The sequence below is a fragment of the Nothoprocta perdicaria genome, unplaced genomic scaffold (assembly GCF_003342845.1).
Source record: "Nothoprocta perdicaria isolate Ctin4 unplaced genomic scaffold, notPer1 scaffold_129, whole genome shotgun sequence".
Taxonomy (NCBI): domain Eukaryota; kingdom Metazoa; phylum Chordata; class Aves; order Tinamiformes; family Tinamidae; genus Nothoprocta; species Nothoprocta perdicaria.
Window position 1 is genome coordinate 655,581 of NW_020454416.1, and position 22,683 is coordinate 678,263.

Sequence of the window (22,683 nt, forward strand, 5' to 3'; positions counted from 1 at the left end):
CCGATACATATTTCAATAAGAAAAGATCCTCCTGACTTGTTTTCCCCATAGTATTCCTTGTATAACATATAGTAGTGATTTATTTGTTTGCAGTTATATGTGAAAGTTACCCTCCATTTCATAATAGGCATAATTTGTAGAGAAGTTACAGTGAAAACCACTGCAATCTTATCTCTGTCTGTCAAAGCAACTTATGTGGGGTCACCAGAGCACAGAATTTGCAGAGATGCAGAGGCAATAGTCATAGCAGACAGCTGTAGTTGTGCTGTCTTTCTATCCGCTTTCCAGTTCACTTGAGGGTCCCATCACAGTCCTTTGTATGGGGTTACTCAAATCTGACAGTGGTGAATAACTATTTTTATGGGCTATGTCTTTAAACATAGAAGTAGCTGCTAGTAACTTCTAGTTTGTGACTCACTTTAGAAGCTGGTGGCTGGTGTGTTACTGTTCTTTATCTTTCTTGCTCGTGGAGACTTCATAGGCTTTCATGCTACTAGAAGAGAAATTCTTGGTCATTGAAGAGGTACCCTGTAACGCCTGTAAGCCTATACAATTTTTATGTTCTCTCCAGGATCCTCTTCTACCAATTTAGTGCTCCTTACCCCTTTGGGATTAGCCTAAGACAAAAAGTTTGATCTGTGTTATCCTTCCTGATGTATCACTGCAGCTGTAAAAGGAATCTTACACATGGCACAGAGAAAACACATTGTGCTTTTGAAATCAGTAGGAGGTGGAGCTATGAGTCAATTTACACCACTCTTGTTACCTGCTTCTGTTAGTTGGAAATTAGTGTGTTCAAGAAATACCTGCGAGCTGAGAGGCGTATGGACTGGCCCGATTTGCCTTTTATGAAAACGGGGATACAAATGGGATCGTCAGCATATTCACCTCTGGTAAGAGAAAATCAGCATCAAGGTTGGGAGGATCTGCATGGCTATTTTGGTTGTGGTTCATCAAGAGCAAAGGTTTGGGAAATTTTGCACTTTAGATGTCAAAGGAATCTATGGCATATGGATTTGCTAGAGTAAGTAGTGTATAGATGGGCTTAGTGAGACAAGGAGATGCATCCAGTCTTGCTATGGAAAAATAATAGGGCCCCTTATTGCTGCATTGTTGAATGTAAATGAAAATTGAAAACCAGAATTGTTGAGTTGTAGACTTCAGCATTGGCCTTCTCCTGGTTCCCCTTCCCCAGGATCAATTCATGCAACCAAAACTGCACGGGAAGACCGGAGTCAGGAGGAGGAATCAAGGAAGACCACCCAGTGCTGCAGACAAGGTACTACCTACAGGAGGGCGGCATCTGTGTGGGGAAGCAGGGCTTCTGGGCACACACTTGAGCAACATCTGTGCTGCCTGGAGTCATCTTCAGCCTTTCCCATTTCTCCCTAAGCTCTAAAGTTATGAGAGCAGTTATTTTTAATGGTTAGTTAAGGGAACATTTGTTTCTTTAATGCATGTGTTCTCTAGAATGGAACACATTCCCTCTGACTTCATGCTTGGGAGGGTGAGGAAGAAAATGAACTTGTGGTTAAGATGCTAGACAAGGAACCAGGAGAGCTGGATTATAGTTCTGACTTTACAGTGGCCTCATTACCTGACCTTAATCACACTTCCTAAGACCCAAAGTTTATCTGGATTTCATAGGGACAATGATTTAATGACATTTTTGTGAAAGCTGTCTTTGTCATATTTCTCACTGCTGCCTGGAAAAGTGCATTAAAGCTTAAAGAAATACTTGATATTTAAAATAGGAAAATATTAATTGCATTAATATGAAAAAAATCCATGATTAAAGTATTTGTCTTTGTGTTTCCTGTGCTATAGGGTAGATTTCATTAGTTGTATGCTAGTCCTTGGCTGAGTTAAGCTTTTTTCCCCTCATTTCTGTGCAGGCAGAAGTGCCTCACTTGTGCTGGCTCACTGTAAAAATTATAAGGGTGAGAAATGTCCACAAAGCTGACCTGGGTAAGTATCACTGCATGCTTGGCACGATTCATTCCCTTCTCACTCCAGAACTACTAGCAAGTTCATTGCTAGTGGTTATATAAGAGACCACAATAATCTCAATCCAATGCAGTTAGGTAAATGCTGCTGGCTTACAGCAGCATCTCGGGGTTTTAGGCTGCAGGAGTTGGCTGTTTGCTATTTTTCTTTTTTCTGAAATGATTTAGGCTCAATTGTTCTGGCTTAGAAAACAAGTTAAAATAAAATCAACAAATTATACATACGGGGAAATAAGACATCCTTCCTTTCACTGATTCTTCAATATTTCAAATTCCCCAATTTTCCAATGTCCATTTATCCAGAACCTGTGCATTTTCCTTATGAAAACAGCGTATTTGTGAAAGATACTAGAAAAAAAATCGATGACTGTGTTTGATTCTGCTAACTTTGTCTCTACTATTTGGCTCTGGATGACTGATCATTGAAGTTACAATCGGGCTCCAAATGGGTAAAAGGATAAAAATGGATAAAAATAAAAAACCCTACTGCTCTGATAATTACATAACTTTTTGCTGATGCAGTGAGTCAAACGGATTGCTACGTGAAGCTATGGCTGCCAACAGCCTCATTTCAGGAAGCCCGGACAAGAACCGTGCACAACTGCAAAAACCCTGTCTGGAATGAGACTTTCCACTTTATTATACAGAGGGCAGTTAAGGTAAGATTTACCCCATGTTAAAAAACAGAAGCTTCACCTGTTGTGCTCCTTGCTCAGGGCTTGTGGGGCGAGCCAGGCTCTAGCAAGAGCATGCAAGTGGAGCGGTGCTGATGCTGGGGAGTCTTAGCTACTGCACATCCAGCTCTTTGAAACACTAATGCAACGGCGTTCCTCCACCTTTCCTCATCCTGCTTTGGTGGTTGAAAATTGGATTTTTGTGCAGTAGGCTGAATATGTTGCTGCCAACCAATCCCAGCACCTGCCTGAAGGATTTCTGTGCATTTTCCCAGTTTCCCACCCAGGGGAAGTTACCAATACCCAATTACAAATTACCAAAATAATACCTGCTGTATATTGATTAAATATGCTTTTTTTCCACTGGCTTTTTTTTTTTCCAAGGGGAGGAAAACTCTTCCTTTCTGCCATTACCTCATCCCGTAGACAAGGCATCCCATGGTAATGTAGGACATAAAGTTCCCAATGGCAAAAGAAATATTAATGTGGGCAGGTGAATGAGCTTCAAAGCCGAACTATGAAGTTTAAGGGCAACAGGAAAGAGGGACAGATAGAGCAATAACTTGTAGCAGAGGACTACAAACCTCCTGTCAGAGATTGACCTCTAGTGCAAACTTCTGCTGATAGGTTGAAATTTCTCAAGGTAGCAGTTTTGAAAGTACACTCAAATATTCTCGGTGAGCAGAATGTGTAGTCTCTACTTATTCAAGTGCATTTTACCATCATAACTGTTACTCATGCGTGGAGGGCTTTTTTTGAGCTCCTACCATCAGTTTTTCTGAGAATTACCCTTCTAAATCAGTATGTGTATTTCTAGTCTGAATGGGAGAACTTAACCTAAACTAAGAGCTGCTGAAGTAGCTCAGTGAGGCAGCTGCACTCTGGCTTGCCTGCACTGAACCACACCTGGGCTGCATCTGAGCTTATTTTGGTGCTTACCAGCCCCAATTTTTGACTTTTACATCCTTTACTGACTCTCTTCTCAGAATAATCTGGAGCTGACAGTCTGTGATGAAGATACTTTCACACCAAATGACCAGCTTATGACCGTTTGCTTTGATGTAGCTAAAATCCCGCCTGGAGAAAAAGTTCACCTGGTTTTTGAATTGAATCCAGAGGTAAGAAGTAAAAAAGACGAGAAAAAAATAGATGGATAAACAAAATGATACTACTGGACAGAATGTTCTCTGAAGGTAGTACCCACCTTAAACATAGTACTTATCCACTAGGACTATATTTAGAATAACCTTATTAAAGATACAAAGTTAAATGCTCAGGGCTTAGGAGAAGGCAGAAATAGTCACTTCAGTATTGTAATTAGAAATAGATTTCGTGCTCTTTTTTTTTTAAATTAAAATAATGGAGGTTTGTCTTTTAAAAAAACAAAACATGTACTTAGATTACTTTAGAAATTTAACACCTTCTCTGTTTAAAGCTTGCAGATAGTAATGTGACTTAGGATCTTTTCCATAATTCTGTTAAGGGTTTGCATTTACTGTTCTTAGGAGTTGCATGTGTTCAGTTACTTTCTAGACTAATCTGTCAGTCTGTCTAGAAAAAAAATCGTGCCTCCTCTTTATTTTTACTGTTTTAGAAAGAGAGAGTCTACTAATCACTCTCCTAGAAAGTTAGTTCTTCCATTACTAAGATTTTTCAGTATTCCTGCTCAGGCTGACTATGGCCTTCCTGAGCTGGGCATCATGTGATGGAAACTGAGTGCTTGAAGCATGAATCAAGGCACGAGCTGGCTCCGAGCTGGGTGTGCACAACGTGGACTTAATCTGCGCTGCGCAGCCTTAATAGCAGGCAGCGTTGCCACCACTGCCCGTAATGACGGGTTTCATCTGCCCAGGTATCTCAAAAGGAGGGATGAGGAGGGGCGATTGGTAAGGTGAGCTTGCTTCCTATTGCTTCCTACCGTCCCTGTTGCCTGGTGCGTGGTCTAACAATTCTTTCTTCTGCTTTGCTCCAGTCTTTCAGTCAGAAAAACTCACCATCACCACAAAAAAAAAACAACAAAACAAAACAAAAAAAAAACCCACCAATGAAAGGAACTTTAAAAAAAAAAAAAAAAATCTATGTTTGCACCAGAATAAGGATGATGAGAACATAACATCTGTCACATGGTGCCTATCTCATAGGTCAAGATCTTCTAAACATATTCTGCCGCTGTTTTGATAAATCTGAAAGATCAGTGAGTCTGGATAGCACAGATTTGTCAGGATCTGGCACTAAATGAAATTTTCATTGCAGCTGTGCAAGGAGACTGCTTCTAAAATCCATCCCTACAAAAGTGCTATGCTAAGGGGCACAAATTGTGACCGCTGCTCTTTTTCTCATAAAATAGAAGCTTTGGGGAAAACCAGCAGGCAGAACAACCAGCTGCTTCAGTTCTTACAGAAGTCACCTACGATTTCACATTTCTTGAGTGGAGTTAGTAAATACAAAAATACTCACTATCAACTTTACTGTAGGGATGTCTTTTCTTTAGCTACATTATCAGATTTCACCCAGTTTTCATAGTCTCTTTACAAAGTTAAAACGTGCTGTGCTGCCAAACTGAAAGCGTGTTTGGCTGTAAAGGTTCATTTCTTCTCGATATGAATGAAGAAGCTTTCCACGTGAAGCTTGTCAGGAAGAAAGATTTATACCTTCCACTAAGTACTGTTTTCCTCCCTGTGGGTGATATAGGAGATATCCATGATATGTGGTTTTGGGTATGGTATTTCCTGAGCTGGTTGTGTTCCATTCAGGAACCCAGGACCTAGGAAATACCTTCAGTGAAGTAATTCAGAGCGTTATTCATTGCCTCTCATACGCTATTTCTTCATTCCTTTTTTCTCCTACTGTTCTGTGTTTTTAATGTTTCTCCTTGTTTCATGCTGACTTGGCCCTCATCCCTGCCTTTGTGATTTCAGTCTCCCACTTCCCTGGCAATTTTCCTTTCCCAGCTCAATCTCTTCTCCCACCCCTTGTTTCATGTTTAGTCCCTATACTCTACAACTTCCTCTGCTTTATCCCACATGTACTCACCATCTGGTTCCCATTTTTCTCAAGCATGTTTCTCTGTCTACCTGTTTATCTCTCTCTTTCTCAGTGTTCATTGACCATATGTCTCCTCTCCACAATATATGAACTGCAGGACTTTGCATCTCCTCCGTGACACTTTGCTCTGCTCCTCGACTTGACAGCTGAGTGTTTGTAAATGACAGAGGCATTACACAAAAGGGTGGCTAAAAAAATCTCTTCATTTTAGATTGTCTCAAAGAAAATAGGCATGGCAAAATTTTATGGGAGAGGATTATTTAAAAAAAATAGAGAGTTCCATCAAAGGCAAAAACTTTCCTATTTATTTTTCTTAAAAAAAAATCTCATTTTCAGAATCGGGAAGAGCTGGAAGTGGAATTTTTACTGGAAAACATGTGAGTAAAGCCTAAATGTTCTAGAATTTGTTACCAAAAAAGATGCCATTTTAGAGAATAATAACGCAGCATTAGCGAAGTAACTGCATGTACCTAGCCTCAGATACTCCATTCCTTTCTCTTCTCGTTCCTTTTCCATTGTGAATCTGGTGAATTCCCTTATAGAGATGAAAGTTATTATTGCAACTACTGTAATAGTTCCAGTTTCTGTTAACATCCACCTGCAGCTATAAATATTCCTTTTGTAACTCAGCTGTGGCAGAGATGCTGCTGCTCAGGGGAGGTGAGGAGGAGGGAGCATCTCTAGGAGTCTTGGGGCTGTGGTGTGGCAGTGAGCACCAGGCTAAAGTGAAAGATAGAAGTGCCAAGGCACTTGGCATATAGAAAAACTGAGCTCAGGGAAGCTAAATGTGAAGCAAATGATACAAATTTGATTAATGATTGAAAAGATAATCCATCATGTACCATCCCTTTAATTAGACCTTTTTCTTTTTTTGTTTTTCAGTCCAGATGTATCTGAAAACATCATTACTAATGGCGTATTGGTGGTAATCATTTTACTTGCTTCCGTTCTTGCAGTGCAGAAGACAGGGTTAGAAGTTGTCCCTTAGGCATAGCCATCACTCCTTTTCAGATAAGGCACAAGTGTGACTTGAAACCCTTGAACTTGTTTGTGTCTGTGTGGTGTCAGGAGAGCCTGGGGTTTGTGCTCTGCATGGTGTCGCTGAGCTGCCACTGGTGAAAGGCCAGTAGACAAGGAAAAGAAGGAAACTCAGAAGCCAGTAAATCTAGTGCCACTGCAAATTTATGACTAGATACTAGATTACTACAGTCTTAGAGCTGAATGCTCTTTTCCCATTATCTCTGAAGTGTTGTGTGCTGCCCCTTTTTCCTCTTTTGTGCATCACCACTCCTAGAAGTTTCAGCTTCAATCCAGAGGCCTTAAAATCAGGCCCATCTGTTGTTCCCCAGAGCTCACAAATATCCCTCAGCTTGCTCTGCTGTAGATGGAGGTTAAAACATGGCCTAGAAGGGGGAAAAATCCTTCTGTTAACTGCTGAGGATTTAATTATATTTAAATCTTACAGGTCATTTCCTTCATTGAGCACAATAGTGCTTCCAAGTTGATGGAAGCTGAGAATCAGCCTTCCCCATTTGCCTCATGTTCACAGGACATCATGGGCAAGTCTAGTGCATCCACAGGACCTCTAGATCTTCCATGAGGATCCTGAACTTCCCTAGGAGCAGTGACCAATGATTTTCTTGCTTCTCTCTTCCAGTCTCGAGAAGTTTCCTGCTTGGAAGTTCAGGTGGATACAATTAAAACGAAGAACCTTTTCACAAGTGAGGTTATTGATTTAAAAGATTTGTGACTATTTTGTATGCTGTGGCAGATATAGCTGAACGTAGAACATATGTGATCCATTTTATTTTCTTCGTATGTTTACCCTGGGAAGCAGAAGTCCTGGTCCAAATTCGTGTTGACTGCATTAAGGCTGAAACTTTAATCAGGACATATTCTGTTGTTGTTTTCCAGTGTGAGAGAGAGATTATTCTGTGCTTTGCATCTTGTCTTTAGGGAGAGATTTCACTTTCACAGTGAAAGGATCCTATGAAGGAAGGCAAGATATTTCCTTGGATTGTGGTTCCAGCCAGAAAGGCAGCGATACAGCCCTCTTCCACTACGCCAAGCACTGTCAACCCAGGCTGGAGATGACACTGCCAAGAGAGAGCTTCTTCTGTGGTGTATGTCCTTGCATAGAGACAGTGCTAGCAGCCCAAGTAACTTGGGCAAAGCATTATGAATTAGCCCTTGCCTGGTGGATTTGTATCTGTGTGCTGTAAACCATATTATAACAATCCTTTTTCTGCTTTAATTCAGCATAGCTTAGATAAAAGGAAAAGAGATGTGAGTAGTCCCCTGGTTGTGTCTCTGAATTCCCTGGACTTGCGAGAGAAAGTATCAATAGCAAGGGTGAGTAGCCTTTGAAATTATTTAAATGTTAGCTATATTTATGTGATGATACCTGGCTTCTTGCTAAAATTATACTTGCTGAGCTTGCTTAGTTCTTCTGACATTTGAAAATATAATTGATGTTCAAGGAAAGAGTAGTACATTCAGAACTGCTAATTTCTTTAAGATATGTTTTTAAAACAAATGTAGTGATTATTGTGGGCCGAAGGCCTGAGGATGGACCAAAGAGATATGACTATAGATCAGAATAATTGCTTATACTGTAAAAAAGGCTCTCTTCAGACTTTGAACTCCACTTAATTTATGGTAGTTTCACTCTTGATTTTTTAGGGTGAATCTTACGATGTGCGTGTGAGGGAAGAAGATGGGTAAATCTTTTATTTCTTTTGAATAAATACTTATGTCAGCTCTTATCCTTTCCAAGCACGTTGAAAGATTTACAGGTTTAACAGATGAAAGGTTTACACCTTAAACTAGCTCGTTGTTGCAAGACGATGGAATAAAGGTTACAACTGATTTAATGGCACTAAAATATGGGGAAGTTTTAACAGATTGATGTGCTTTTGAATGGGTTCTTAGTTCAGCATAGGATAGGTGGTGGGTTGTCATGGTATGTAAGCAATGAAAGTACTTCCCAATGTTGCTGTTGAGAATTGCGCTGGTAAGTAACATTTATAGGTAATTCCTATGGATTTTTTATCCATATGTATGGTAATGCATTTGTATCAGGCTTTTTAACATCAGTGTTCAGTTGTCAGTCTCCTGCAGGTCATTTCCAGTGAAACAGTAGGCCTGACACCCGTGGGTTCATGAGCAGGTTATTTTTTCTGCGGGCAACATTACCCCCCAGTGGTTAATGGCTCCACTGCAAGCAGCCTGTGTCGGCGGGGTAAATGAGCCCTCCCCAGGAGCTGTCCTGGAAACTCAAGGTTTTCAAATCACTGGCTCACAAGAACTTTGCAATCGTGTAAGATGAAGGCAAACATTTAAGAGACCCTTTCTGACTCAAGTATTTGCAATGCAAGTTCCTAGCAGAGCACTAGCTTGTACTGAGGTTTCAGTAATTGCTTAAGCTGTTGAGGCTGTTCAGCAGGCACTTGCATAGCAAGATATTGTTAAGAGGTACCCAGATCTGCAGGCTCAGAATGGTGCAGCTTTGAATTTAATTAATATCTCTTGTTTTTTGCCAACTGAGGCTCTGATTCATTGTATTTCCTATTAACTGTGTGAAATAATTCAAGATGCATTTCTGATATGTCTGCAGAAAGGTAGAAATACAGGACCTCTGATAGCTGTGCACATGCTGTCATTTGCAACAGTTTGGTGCATGTACAGAAGCATCCTTTCTGGAAACTGCTTTGTTGTGACTGAGTTTTATGTCTCAAGCAATAGCTGTAGAAATGGCTTGCAGCTAATGTTTATTTTGTGTTCTGGCCTTCTGCTCTAGATGTAAGGACTTGGATTTGCGCTTGGGGTTTGATCTATGTGCAGAGGAAAAGGATTTCATCTGTAAAAGGAAGAAAGTAGTTGCTGCTGCTCTGAAACAAGTTCTTCAGCTGGATGAAGACCTGCAGGAGGACGAGGTGTGTGGGACAGCCTTTGGCACTCGCACTGTTCAGTCCTGCTTTGAATGAAGTGGATGCAATGTACTCGCATGTCTGCCCATACTTCTCTTCTCCATCTTTTTGGCTAAAATATACAGACCAAATTCTCACTTGTTCCCAGTATATGCCCAAGAATTTTTGGCACAGAGGGTGGAAGAGGAGCTCTCACGAGGTCAGTTACCCTCATTCTCTGCCAGTCCTTGGCGTGGCTTAAAGCATCCCAGTGCAGGACGTGAGCATGGAGGGAGCTCAGTGTGCAGGGGCTGCCGTAGCGTGAAGGAGCTGAAGCACCACTGATTCACCATGGTGGAGTGGCCATGGGGCGCCCTTCATGGGGACACTGCTCCTGGGGCTTACTGGGTGCTCTTGTCACAGGAAGACTCGTGGTGAGCAATCCTTAATGCTCAGAAACCTGGGCAGTTCGGTCAGCCAGGTCAAATGCTTATGGACTTAGATGCTGAGTAGGATAGGACTACTTTTTTTTTTTTTATTTTTAACTAAATAAAAAAAAATCTAGAACTTGTACTTCTTGTAGAAGAACAGGCTCCCAAGTTAACTGGAAAAAAATAATTAGGAGTAAAGGAAGGAATAGAAAAGTCTGGCAGCGTGGAGATCAGAAAGCACAGATGTGAACCAGGGGTTGCTGCAAGTGACTCTGAGGTGGATCCTCAGAGTATCATAAAGGGATATGGAGTCTCGTGAATAATACTATAATAATAAATCCAAACCAACAACAAACCCAAAAGCAGAGAGAGGTGGTAAAATGCAGTGAAGCTGAGATTGAAGGTAATAGCATGATACACCAAATGTGACTTAATTTTTTTCGAAGGAAACGCATGCCTAAGTGCATAAATGGAGTGAATTGAGTCCAGCCCCCCCTGATATTTAATGCTTCTTTTTCTAAGTGCCAATCACTTATTTCCTCTGTTAATGAAGAACTCTGCCTTTGTGTCCTGGCCAGGTGCCCGTGGTGGCCGTCGTCACCACAGCGGGGGGCGTACGGTCCATGACCTCGATGTTTGGCAGCCTTTTGGCTCTCCAGGAGTTGGGTGTTTTGGACTGTGTTTCATACCTCAGTGGTTTATCTGCCACAACATGGTAAGGAAAGTTGGGGCTCCTGTTTACTTGCTCGTGGGAGCAGAGCAGAGCTGGTGAAGGCACTGCCTGCCTGAGGGATGACTATAGATGAATTGAGTGAGAGCTGCTGTAAGTATAACTGAGTGCCCTGAAGCCTTTTTGAGAAGGGAAAGAAGAGAATGACAAGCCTGAATCAATATCAATGTTGTACTGCAGTTCAATGTAGTTGACAATCCCATCTGCAGTTATTTTATGGCTTGATTATATGCCTTTCTAATGTGACGTGTATTTTACATTCTCTTGGGGGCTGTATTTATTTCTGTCATAAAACTGGTGCTTGGCACATAAAGAATGGGAGACAAATATTTTTTCTCTTTTTTTTTTTCTGAATGAAGCTGTTGGGGTAACCATCATCAAACAAAAGTTGTAGCTTGAAACAATCCAAAAAGGATAATTTTAATTAAAAATATGCGAAGTTTTGGATAGCTCTTTTTCATTTGAGAAGAAACAAGATGATTTGGAATGTTTTCACACAGGAAAATATCATTGTATAATCTGAATTCTGCTTGAAGCTTTGAAATGCTCTCCCAAGGTGAAAGCTGGAGGGAGGCAGCCTCATGTAACTTGAAGCAGAGCTATTTAGTATTACAAGTGTCTCAACCCCATGAATTTGCAAAAACTTCAGTCCTGAAAAACAGATTTCGTTTTTATCAGGACCATGGCAAAGTTATATGAAGATGCAAATTGGTCACAAAAGGATCTCAAAGGGACTGTTGATGATATCAGGAGACATGTGATCAGAAGCAAGCTGCACTGTTTCTCACTGGATCATCTCAAGTACTATGAAAAGGAGCTTTGTGAAAGGAAGCAAGAGGGGCACAAGGTGTCTTTCACAGATCTGTGGGGGCTCTTCATTGATTCTATGTTACATAATGAGGTATTGTATATACATCCCTTTTTCAGAGAAATTCTGATTTTTTTTAGCTGTGAAATTCTGGATTCAGTTATATCCCATGAGGAAAGGCCCAGCTGATATTAATACAAGATTTTGAACTAAAATATGTGTTTTGGTTTGTCTGATGATGCATATACATATATTTGTGTGTATTCTTCATAAACAGGAAAATACTCATAAACTTTCTGATCAGCAACTGGCACTGAATCAAGGGCAGAATCCACTGCCTATCTACCTGTCTCTCAATGTCAGAGATGACTTTAGCACTCTGGATTTTAAAGGTAATGATTTTTGTGTATGTTTCTTATACATCTAAGAAGTTTCTTTTTAGGGTTGGGTGAATGCTCAAAGCTCCTTTTAATTATCTAAGTTTCTTAAATATTATAAGCTTTTAAAAGCTTTCTTTTAAATAATTTCTTTCTTTTACTTCTCTGTCTTCACATTGGGGTTCTGGCTTGGAGGAAAACTATGATTCCACATATTATGAGATCTTCCTGTGTGAAGAAGCTGCCCTGCTGCTTGCAGCCTTGAGACCTGCTGCTGTTGCTCTGTCCTCCTCCTCTCCATTTGCTCCATGTGACCTCTTTCACCTCCTTAGCTTGTTGCTCAAGGCAGCAGTATCCAAGAAAGCCATGAACAGTGGGATAAAGAATGGGCAAGGAGCAGGAAGAAAGGGAAGAAGTGTGTGGGGGAATGATGATAGGCAGCAGCTATGAGGCCCCTGAGACAACTTGGAGGAGCAGTGGTGTTACGTGCCCTGAGCAGCAGTACCAGTCGTTGACCTTTACCTGTAATGTCATCTGGTCCGAACAGAATGTGGTCATCTGCTTCCAGACTTGCAATCCAGTGCCTTCTCCCAACATTTGGGAAGGTGTTTCTCTGTACATACAAGTCTTTTGAGAATCACAAGGCAACAGTTAACAGCATCTGAGCCTGAACAATAGCTGGTGTTGCTGACCCTCGGAAGGCAACAATACCACAACTGGAGTAGGACCTTAACCATCAATGGCCTTTCAGCCTTACTTTTTCCTTCTTACTGCTGAGCTAGATCTGAGCCCCAGGCTGAATGGTTTTCCAGGGCCATTGGAGGAGGTGTGGTTAGCTTTTTGACACACAGTATGTTGGAGGACACTTAGTCTCTTCAAAATATGATGGTCTGTCAGCATGTTGAAGCAGCAATTCGTATTCTGCTGGTTTGGGATTTTCAGATAATTGAGAGCTTTTACTTGTGATCAGGTAGCTGCAGTAAGTCCTTGTTTTTGATGCCTTCTTTGCAGAGTGGGTGGAGTTCACACCTTTCGAGGTGGGTGCCCTGAAGTATGGAGCATCCATTCGGGCAGAGGATTTCGGCAGTGAGTTCTTCATGGGTCACCTGATGAAGAAGATCCCAGAATCCCGGATCTGCTTTTTGGAAGGTGATTTATTTTCCTAGAAAAGCATCAACTTTGTAAACACGTAGATGACAACAAAGAGTGATGTTCTAATTGCTGCTTGTCTGCAAGTAGAAACAGTAGTACTAGATAACTTGCCTGTTTTGGATTAAATCTATGGTATCCTAAAGTAGCAAAAAAAAATTTGTAGAGGAGGTAAATTCCTAGGGCAGATGGAATTAATTTGTTTGGCTTCTTAAATTCTACCAAAACAGAATACAGCTTTTAAAACTAGCTTTTGAAGTATTTAAAATCAGTAGCCTACTTTTATAAAACACCAAATGGCATTGCATTTTGTATTGATGCTCCAATTCATAAAATAGCACAAGTTAGGATAAGATTGAATTAGTGTGGAGTTATGTGTAAAAAGCAGTGTTCAATTAAACGACTGCAGAAGCTGAGTAAGGCTGACCAAGTCCAACTCCAGAGCTATGCTCTAAAAGTGCCTAGTAGTTTTAAATAAAGTGTGTATGTTTTTGTTTTTTTCTTTTAAATTATTTTTATTTATTTTTTATTTCCAGGCACATGGAGTAATATATTTTCTCAGAGTTTTATGGATGCTGTCTACCTCTCAGGTCATTCAGAGGACTTCTGGCACAGGTGGACCCGGGGCACTGAGCATGATATTGGTTAGTTATTTGGATTACTTGATGCTTGCATCTGCACTATCTTCACACACCTCTGAAATGGGAAGCCGTTTAGGGGGAATTTGATTTTGTATCTGGTTCTGTCTCTGGTCAAGCCCTTGGGAGTGAAGGAAAAGCAGGAAAAACAATACTGTTTCCCATACAAAATCCCTAGAGAGTTTTGTGCATGGCAGGGGGATCACCAGGAACAGCCAGGGATGGAGATGGAGAGGCAGGGAGGAGTCACAGGATGCTGCTGTGAAATGGAGCCCCCCCGACCCCTCCAAGCACAGCCAACACAGCAGGCATGTGCTGCTTGTGGGTGCCACCTCCAGAGCATCTCTGGACATGGGCTCACTCTGCTGTGGGCTCCACATGCTGTGGCAGTCTGCTGGGCACATGGTGAAACCTGCCAGTTTTGCACTGGAGCTGATTGCAGCTGGAATACACCTGCTCCCTCCATTAGCTGTGGGATTTGCTGAACTCGTTAATCAGTACCTGTTTTAATTCCCAATTATTAAAGTGCTCAGGGATATCCTTGATGCGAGATGATCAGAAATTTAGATTTACTCCTCATTAGGCTTAGTATTGGAGAGATGCTCTAAATAGCTGCAGACACAAATCCTCTTCTCATCCCCTCCACAGAGGAGCAACCTGCTCTGCCCAAAAGGCCTCATGAACAGACGACTTCCTTATCCATTCCCAAAGGCTGCCTTTCCAATACTCTTCGAGACTTGATGACAGAGAGGCCAGTGGTTTCAAACTATCATAATTTCCTCAAGGGCTTGCAACTGCATAATGAATACTTGGAAAATGATCACTTCTGCATGTGGAAAGGTGAGGAGACCTGTTTTCAGATATATTTTGAAGTGGACTTGAGGGCTGATGCAAGCTAGGGCTAAATAGCAGATAAGATTTGCTATTAAGGCAAATTTTCACTGATGCTGCTACAAGCATTTAAGTAATTGTTTGTGCTGGGAAGCTGCCTATGAAGCTGGTTTTGTTATGTCCTGAAGGATTTACTTCTGGTCTTGTTTTTATTGTGAAAAAGCAAGAATTACTCTCTTTTTTACTCTCTTTTTTTTTTTTTTTTTTTTTTTTTTTTTTTTTTTTTTTTTTTTTTTTTTTTTTTTTTTTCTTTTTTTTTTTTTTTTTTACTCTCTTTTTTTTTTTTACTCTCTCTTACTCTCTTTTTCCCGGAAAAAGAGAGTAAGAGAGTTTTCCCGGAAAAACTCACAAAAGAGTTCACAACTCCTGTTGAAGCTGAAATAATTAGCCACAAATAGATTTACACCAGTTGCAAAAAGCAGATAAAATTATCACTTTGGATGAAGATAGCCTCAAAACTGTCCCCTTCTGCTGATCTCAGGGATGAGCTGTAGAGGCATAAGAAGACTAATTCTGCTGTCAACTTTCTTTCTGCTACTTTCTTCCTTGGCTATGCTCATTTGAAAAGAAAAGGACCTGCTCCTGCAGTCATCAGTTATTGACGTAAATTCTCTGACTTTCAGACACGATACTTGATTCTTCTCCCAACCAACTAACTGAAATGGATGACTACCTCAAGCTGGTGGATACAGCTTTCTTCATCAATACCAGCTGCCCACCCGTTTTGAGGCCAGAGAGGAAAGTGGATGTCATTTTGTATTTGAATTACAGCGGGGGATCACAGACCCTGGTGAGGTTTTGTAGTAGTGATTCTTCATGACTGCATTATCAACAGCTAAATTATTGTATTTCACTTTTCCAGAAAACGGTCTGATTTTTGTACATATTAGGGATGCTATGCAACATAATAAGTAAAATGCTGCTTTTATTATCAGGGCTATTTTCTATGGTTTTCTGAAACACAGTAAGGGCCACACCTGAACGCGCGCGCGCGCGCGCACACACACACACACACACACACACACACACACAAAAGTTGACATATTCTGCATATCTGTGGAACTTTATGACTGATATCAAAGTTCCTAAATATTTCATTAAATAACTTTTAAAAATGTAGTGTAATTAATACTTAATTTTACTTTTTAAAATTTTTTTGCCTTTCTCTTCCATTTGACTCTGGATGCTTACATAAGCCTCAGTCAGGTTTAGTGTTTTGCATGTTTGAAGAAACACTGAGGGGGCTGTGAGATGGAAAATAGTATGATTTGTTTGCTGAAGAATATGAAGACATTGATTTCTGAATACACTGAATAGAAATGCTCAATAACCTGTGATCTGTGAGAAACTACATTTAACCAAAATTTCATGACCTATATAGTCTGCTGAGCACACTAATTTACAAAAATGTCCTGAGTCGTGTTTGAGTTTAGAATACAGTAATTTTGACTTAGAAATATATGCTTTTAGGAAACAAAACACTAGTCCTGCACCCAGCAAGTTTTAAAAGCAAGGGGACAGGCTTGTTCCAGAGGATAATAAGCCATATTTGGAAAACACATAAAATAAGCACACATTTGCTTAATGCAATGCAATATCAGTAACAGGCTTGGGCTCGTTTTCTTTCAACCTCTCCTTGTGCTGCAACTCTGTTCTTCCCTGACCCAGCCACTGGACCTGTTCTCCGAGTACTGCACGGAGCAAGGCATCCCGTTCCCCCGGACGGAGCTGAGCGAGGACGACCGGGAGCACCTGAAGGAGTGCTACCTGTTTGAGGACAACGCGGAGGCACCGGTCTTGCTCTATTTCCCATTGGTGTGTGACACCTTCCAAAAATACAAGGCTCCTAGTAAGTTATGAGCATTAATCATGTTGTGAGATTGACAGATAGCTTATCTGTTAAATCCATCTCCCCTCTAAAATGAGGAACTAGCAAGTTTCTCAGTTGGCTGAGTTTCCGTATTCACAACTCTGCTGTGTTGGGTTTCATTTTGGCCAGTTAATCAGGGACTGAACTAAAGAATTTCAAAATTAAAAGAATGAACTGCTGTAGCTAGATATAAAATGCATCTGAAGCCTGAGATCACTTACTTTCTTTTGATCCTCAAGGATAGGAGGCACCTGAAAAGTTGCACTTACAACTAGCTTAGATTAGCACTCAATGGTCGTCTATAATGAGGTCAGTTTTACTAGTGTGGCAGGTTTAGTGTCTATGTCATAACTAAATCTTGAGCCATCTTCCTGAGAGAATTAACCTTCTTGGGGCTACTTCTTTTGTTCTCCATGGCATGGTATGAGTCTCCCAGCTCAGTAATCTTGTTATGAATTTCACTGTTTTTGCTTCAGATGTGGAACGCAGTCCCATGGAAAAGGATCAGGGGAAAGTAAACGTGTCCGGTTGTGCCGTTCCATATGGCACTGGTCTACTTACATATACTGAAGAAAACTTCAACAGGCTGTTGAACTTGTGCAACTACAACATCCTCAATAATAAACATTTAATTCTTCAGGCTTTACGAACTGCAGTAGAACGAAAGAAGCTGTTTAAAAGCTGTTCATTACCTCGATCATCTAAACTCTGTTAAAATATGTTTTGACCAATGCCGTCAGAAGGAGATACATGGAAGTTTTGGCATCTGACTAATAAGTAAATAATCAGAAAACATGAATCCATACAAAATGAACTTCAACATCAGCTTGTTAAATGGAAAAAATCATGCCTTTAAGTAGTGTGTGTTGTGATTAATGCTGGTTCTGGCATTAAAGTCATTGGCAAATTGTGATCGATCTTATAAAATTCACTCCACTGCAGTAGCTAGTGGGAATGCACTGTTGTAGGATCCTGTTGATATATGGTAATATACTGAGGAGGTTTAAACCTGAGAAGAGTCCATGCCATGATTGGATCCAACTCTTAATTGTATGTGGGCTTTATTCTACAGAGCAAAGCAAAGATCAAAGTCTTCCCTTATGTCTCTGCTTTTCACAGTAGCACGTGCCAAAAGATATCAAAGGATGTTTGCACCTGGAAGAAGAGGACTGATAATTGAAGAATGTTATTGTAGGCAGTACCCTTGGTTTTGTCAGAATTTCATTGAATATACCTGTTTGCCATTGAACTGACTCTATTTTTTGATCAACTACTCCAGGATATTTTTCTATTAACTGTTTCATAAAAATTGTCTGGCTTCATTCACTTTTGCTGAACTTCTCCCTAGGCTATTGCCTACCTAATGGATTTTGAAATCAAGGAAACGGTTAAGACTTTGAATTATATACATTCTGGTTTTGGAGAATCAATTTAACAGCCTACCCTTCGGCCATAACCTTAATTTCAGTTATTAATCTGCATGTTAAACAGTCATGGTAACAAAATTTGTGATGCCTGCTCTATTCACTTCTGCAACATCTGGATAATCTAAGATGATGCAGCTGTTGCTACAGCTTTGTTCCCACTGTCATCCAAGGCACAGTCAGGTGTGCTGAAGAGACTGTTTCATATCTGGAAGAGATTAACATCTGTTTAAGAAGATGCGTGCAAATGGTTATTATAACAACTTAAATCATGAATAAATTGATACATGTACACTGTAATAGCTACTATTCAAATACTAAGTACCCGTACAAAATCTTATTAAAAAGTAGCAAAGTAGCAGTCTCTTAGATGCGATTATTGCAATTTTTTTTTTTTAAAGTTCCACAGTTTGCCTTGTGAGTTTTTCTGGGAAGACACCTGTTTTTGAAAGCAAAGTGCATAAGGCCAGGATAATAGTGAGCTGTTTACAAGTCTAAATGCCACTCTTCCAAATGCCATGGTATTTATGTACTAATACAGGTGGCAACCATTTGAAATTGTTTTGCTAGTGTGAACAGAATTCACTGTATGCTTCATTTGGGGTTTTTATCAGTCCTTTCTTCTCCCCTTTGCTGCCATCTCATTTGTTACACTGATGTGTGCTTAAAAAAATCCAAGCATCCTTTTGTTGTTCTGTCATTCATTCACTGGGATAGCAAAAGCTTGTCCTTGCTCCCCTCCCTTGCCATGTCAGAAAGGAAATAGTCCCTGTCATGCAGTCTTGGAGACTCCTGTGTATTTAGCAGGAGATGCCATTGTGCTTTGTCACCTCTATGGTAGTTCTTTTTCTATGCATCTGTTCAAAATAATATATCCAAACTGAAGTATTAAGATAATTGCACCCAACAAGCTTTGGTGCCATATGAATCACACAGATCCCTCTATGTAAAAGAAAATTATTGCTGGCAGTAACCTGTGCCAGTCTTCTTCACAACATCAAGGTGGTTCTGTCCCACAACTCTTCTTTTTTTCTCTCTTTTTTTTTCTTCTCTCTCTCTCTCTCTCTCTCTCTCTCTCTCTCAACCCTGCCCTCTTAACCAGAAGGCCATCTTATTTCAACTCATTTTCTTGATCTTGCTCATATTTTGATATTCTGGCTCACCAGTAAGATGGCAGTAGTCTTACGTGAACAAAGTAGAAAAGGAAGATGTCATTTTCAGTTGTGTTCATTCTTGTTTTAAAAAAAAAATCATGTTTTTAAGAATATTTAAGTGTTTAATTTTTTTTCTTATTTTATTTTTTGAGTGTTGGTTTTGCAACACATAGCACTGGACCTTGAACTTTACTCACGCAAGGTGTGGCGATGTGTGTATTTGGCAGTGGATTCGGAGAACCAGGATGGCTGCCAGTGTGCTACAGAAAGGAGGGAGTCGTTTAAAAGAACGTGGACCTGCTAAGTTAGCAACCAAAAATTTTCCTTGCTCCAATTGCCTAAGTTAACAAATTGATATCGTGACTTGAAGGAAAGCCCTGACAAATAGCAGAGTTTGAGGAGGGACCTGTCTCCGAAGAGCCAATGTCTCACATGAGGATAATGGTGGCTCTGAGTGTTCCCTTCAACGGACTCATTTGAATTCTTCTGTGGAGAATTAAAGGGAATTTTTCCTGTCCCATTAAAGTCAACATGAAACTAGAGGTGAGGGGACGTTTATTCAAATGACTTACCAGCTGCTAAGCAAAAAATACCAGAGGGAAGAAGCTTGGTGTTAGCGATGCTGTGGGTGAACTGTAGGCTGGGTTTTCAAATGATTTGGCAGTAGTATAACTGCTATTAAAGCTCATGGTAGCTCAGCAACAATTTCTTTTTTTGACAACACTGGCTTGTGACCTGTCACACAAGCTCTGCCAACTGTGAGGGTGCTGCCCTGGAAGCAATTAGGTGTCAATGTAGTCTCTGGCAGGGCACTCTCGAGTCTGTCTGTGAGTGGAGTTTTACCCCCTTAATCACGTGGTGCCATGAGACGACCTCCTTGAGACTGATTCAGTTCAAATTGTCATCAAGGCCCAGGATTTCTATAAAGGTCCTAGGCTGGGCATTGGTGCCACATTCATGCTAAAGCCATTACTTCAGAGACTCCCCTGACTAATTAGCTGGCACAGAAAGGTGTTGGCATTCTTCATGTCTATGGGCTGACTGGATTAAGGAAGGGAAAAGGTTACTTGAACTTTTGAGCTGTTGAATGAACCTGGAAAGTTCAGAAGGCCTCAAGTTTTTCACACAGGAGCAACAGAGATTTGGTCAGATGTTCCCATCTCCAGAGCCCGGGGAGTCAGAAATAATGGTCGTGAGCTTCTGCTTTTTGACAGAAGGGTTGGATTTGAAATCCTTCTTACAAGAAAAGAGAAGCCAGGATTGCATATATTTAGAAATGTTGGGCTAATACTTCACTGATGACTTTTGGATGAGAAAAAACATTGAGTCCTTTCCTATGAGAGAGGAGGAGGAGGGAGATCTTTATCTCTTTAGCTCTTCAAAACATTTAGGGGCATGTGAAATCTATTTTAATCGGGTTTCTCAATAGATCTTTGGAGACAAAAGTCATCCCTAATGTATGTCATAATCAGGATAGTGCATTATTTAAAAAGAAAAAAAAATAGGCAACCAAACAAAAAAAAATCCTACTAAAAACCTATACAGTACTAAAAGAGTAAATATTTTGACTGAAATGCTCTTTTTTAATGCAAAATACTTTGTTTAGAGTAACTTTAAAAGTTATGCTAAACAACATCTAAACTAGTTTCAGATGAACAAAATATTTTTTTAATCTGAAAATATTCTTTGATTTTTTTGAATTATTTTAAAAGATGATACCCTTTCACAAAGGATACCTATTTAGCCAGCATCTCTTCAAAATCATCTTTTCACATATTCAGTGCAGCCCTCCTCTAACTTCCATTCAAACACACCTGTGGTTGGAGGCCTTTTCCACTCATGCCTTAGGTTATGATGCTGTAAATCCTAGTAATCTTGAAAGCTGTTTTTTTTTGGCCAAAACAAGATTTCCATCTCTGGTGTTATGGCTGGATATCTCCACAAAATTCTGTGCATCATACAGACTTCATGCTTCCTGCCTGTTGGAACAGAAAATAGAGGGTGAATGGAGTTTTTTCTCTGGAGTCTTGATGCACACTCCTCCAAGGGTGATTTCTTGTGACCTCCTCCTTTGCGTTGTGTTCAATTAGTGACACCGAATGTCAAGAGTGCTGAAGATATTGCATGTATCAATATATTGCATATATCAACGTGAAGCTAAAATGCCAGACGTGTTGATGTGAAAGGTAGATTTTAATAGGGGTATTGTCTGAAATTAGTTGCTGGCTAAAGAATTGGTAGTCAAAGTATGATCTTTCAGGGCTGAAATGTGTTGTAATGGGGAAGGATTGGTGCTTTTGTGCCATGACAAAAGTTATTTTGTGCAGAGTTTATCAAGCTTGGTACCACGGTATAACTGGAATTTGACTTCTTGCTGTCTTGCCTCATTGGCTGAATGAGGTCCTTGTAGTTTTTGTAGTCTGCAGATTTTTATTTTATCTTATTTTTAAGACTGAAAGAGATCTCAGGAGAGAGACTAATTATTCTTCCATGACTGAAGCTGTGAATAAACCACCTTTCTATTTATGTTCATGATGTTTTAATAATGACCAACTCTTGTTGTCATCACAAAGGCGGTACAAGTGTACTTTTTCTCTTGCAAGAATATGAAATCTCCCATTAGTCATACATTTGTGAAATCCTGAATTATCATAAGGTGACAAAATATTTAAGTGGTATATGGAGTAATTGTAGGATGCTGGATGCTCATGTCATTGCTACCTGCAACCCATTGAACTTAGATATACAGTTGTCTTGGTATCATACTGGAAAGCTAGTGTTTGCAAGAGAGTAGCTTAGATGAATTTTGGCAGCCTCAGATCGACAAGATATTTGTTCCATTTTGCTTTAAGATACAGATACAAAGTTATGTTCATGTAGATGTGTGGTATAAAGTAAGTGGAGAGCAGAGGAAAATGATGTTTTCATATTTTTATTGCTCATAGTTGCAGAGATTTTGGGATGTTCCCTTGACAATGTAAATCCTTCTTGCCTTCAAGCACAAAAACCAGAGTGTAAGTAGCACGTATGTGTAGAACACTGCAGGTTTTAAATGATCTACTTTGGAAATATGATTACTAAACAAATTGACTAGTCTCAACGTATAGCTCATTAGACGTTGGGTAACTTCACCCATGAATTTACCTAATGCATGCTTGACAATTGTCTTTGAAAGTTTTATTGACTTGTGGAAGCTCTTTTCAAGAGAAAACGCGGAAAAAGCAGACAGACACTTAACCTCTGAAGTAATAAACTTGTTGAAATATAATCTCTGGAATTATCTTTCTAGCACTCAACACCAGTTGGACAAAATGTAAAAACACGATTTTTAAGGAAGCCTGTTCTTTACAGACTCCTTGTCCTAGTAGTAAGTGATCAGTTAGTTTGCTCGGTGATGACAAGTACATTGTGGGTGTTACCAGCTTACAGTGCTTAGGTCTGTCATTAGCTTAGTTCATGAATGAAATACTGGTGAGGTCATAATTCTAAATTTTCACAAATCTTTCAAGACTGTCTTCTAAGTCTTTGTATAAGCAATGGTTAAAGGAAGACAACATCAGCTACAAACAGGTGGTGAT

General features: G+C 40.1%; 1 protein-coding gene across 1 annotated transcript; it reads left to right on the forward strand.

Moving 5' to 3' along the window:
* Positions 1-866: 866 nt before the first annotated feature.
* On the forward strand, positions 867-17,260 carry LOC112942456 (cytosolic phospholipase A2 epsilon-like). Its single transcript, XM_026033397.1, has 21 exons — positions 867-893; positions 1,196-1,279; positions 1,896-1,968; positions 2,529-2,665; positions 3,667-3,798; positions 6,062-6,102; positions 6,608-6,650; positions 7,383-7,446; positions 7,682-7,848; positions 7,985-8,077; positions 8,408-8,445; positions 9,525-9,660; positions 10,643-10,779; positions 11,473-11,695; positions 11,880-11,994; positions 12,991-13,128; positions 13,665-13,772; positions 14,415-14,606; positions 15,281-15,447; positions 16,326-16,506; positions 17,004-17,260. Exons 1-21 carry the CDS (start codon positions 867-869, stop codon positions 17,240-17,242), a joined length of 2,535 nt encoding a protein of 844 aa, XP_025889182.1. The 3' UTR covers positions 17,243-17,260.
* The last annotated feature ends 5,423 nt before the right edge of the window (positions 17,261-22,683 follow it).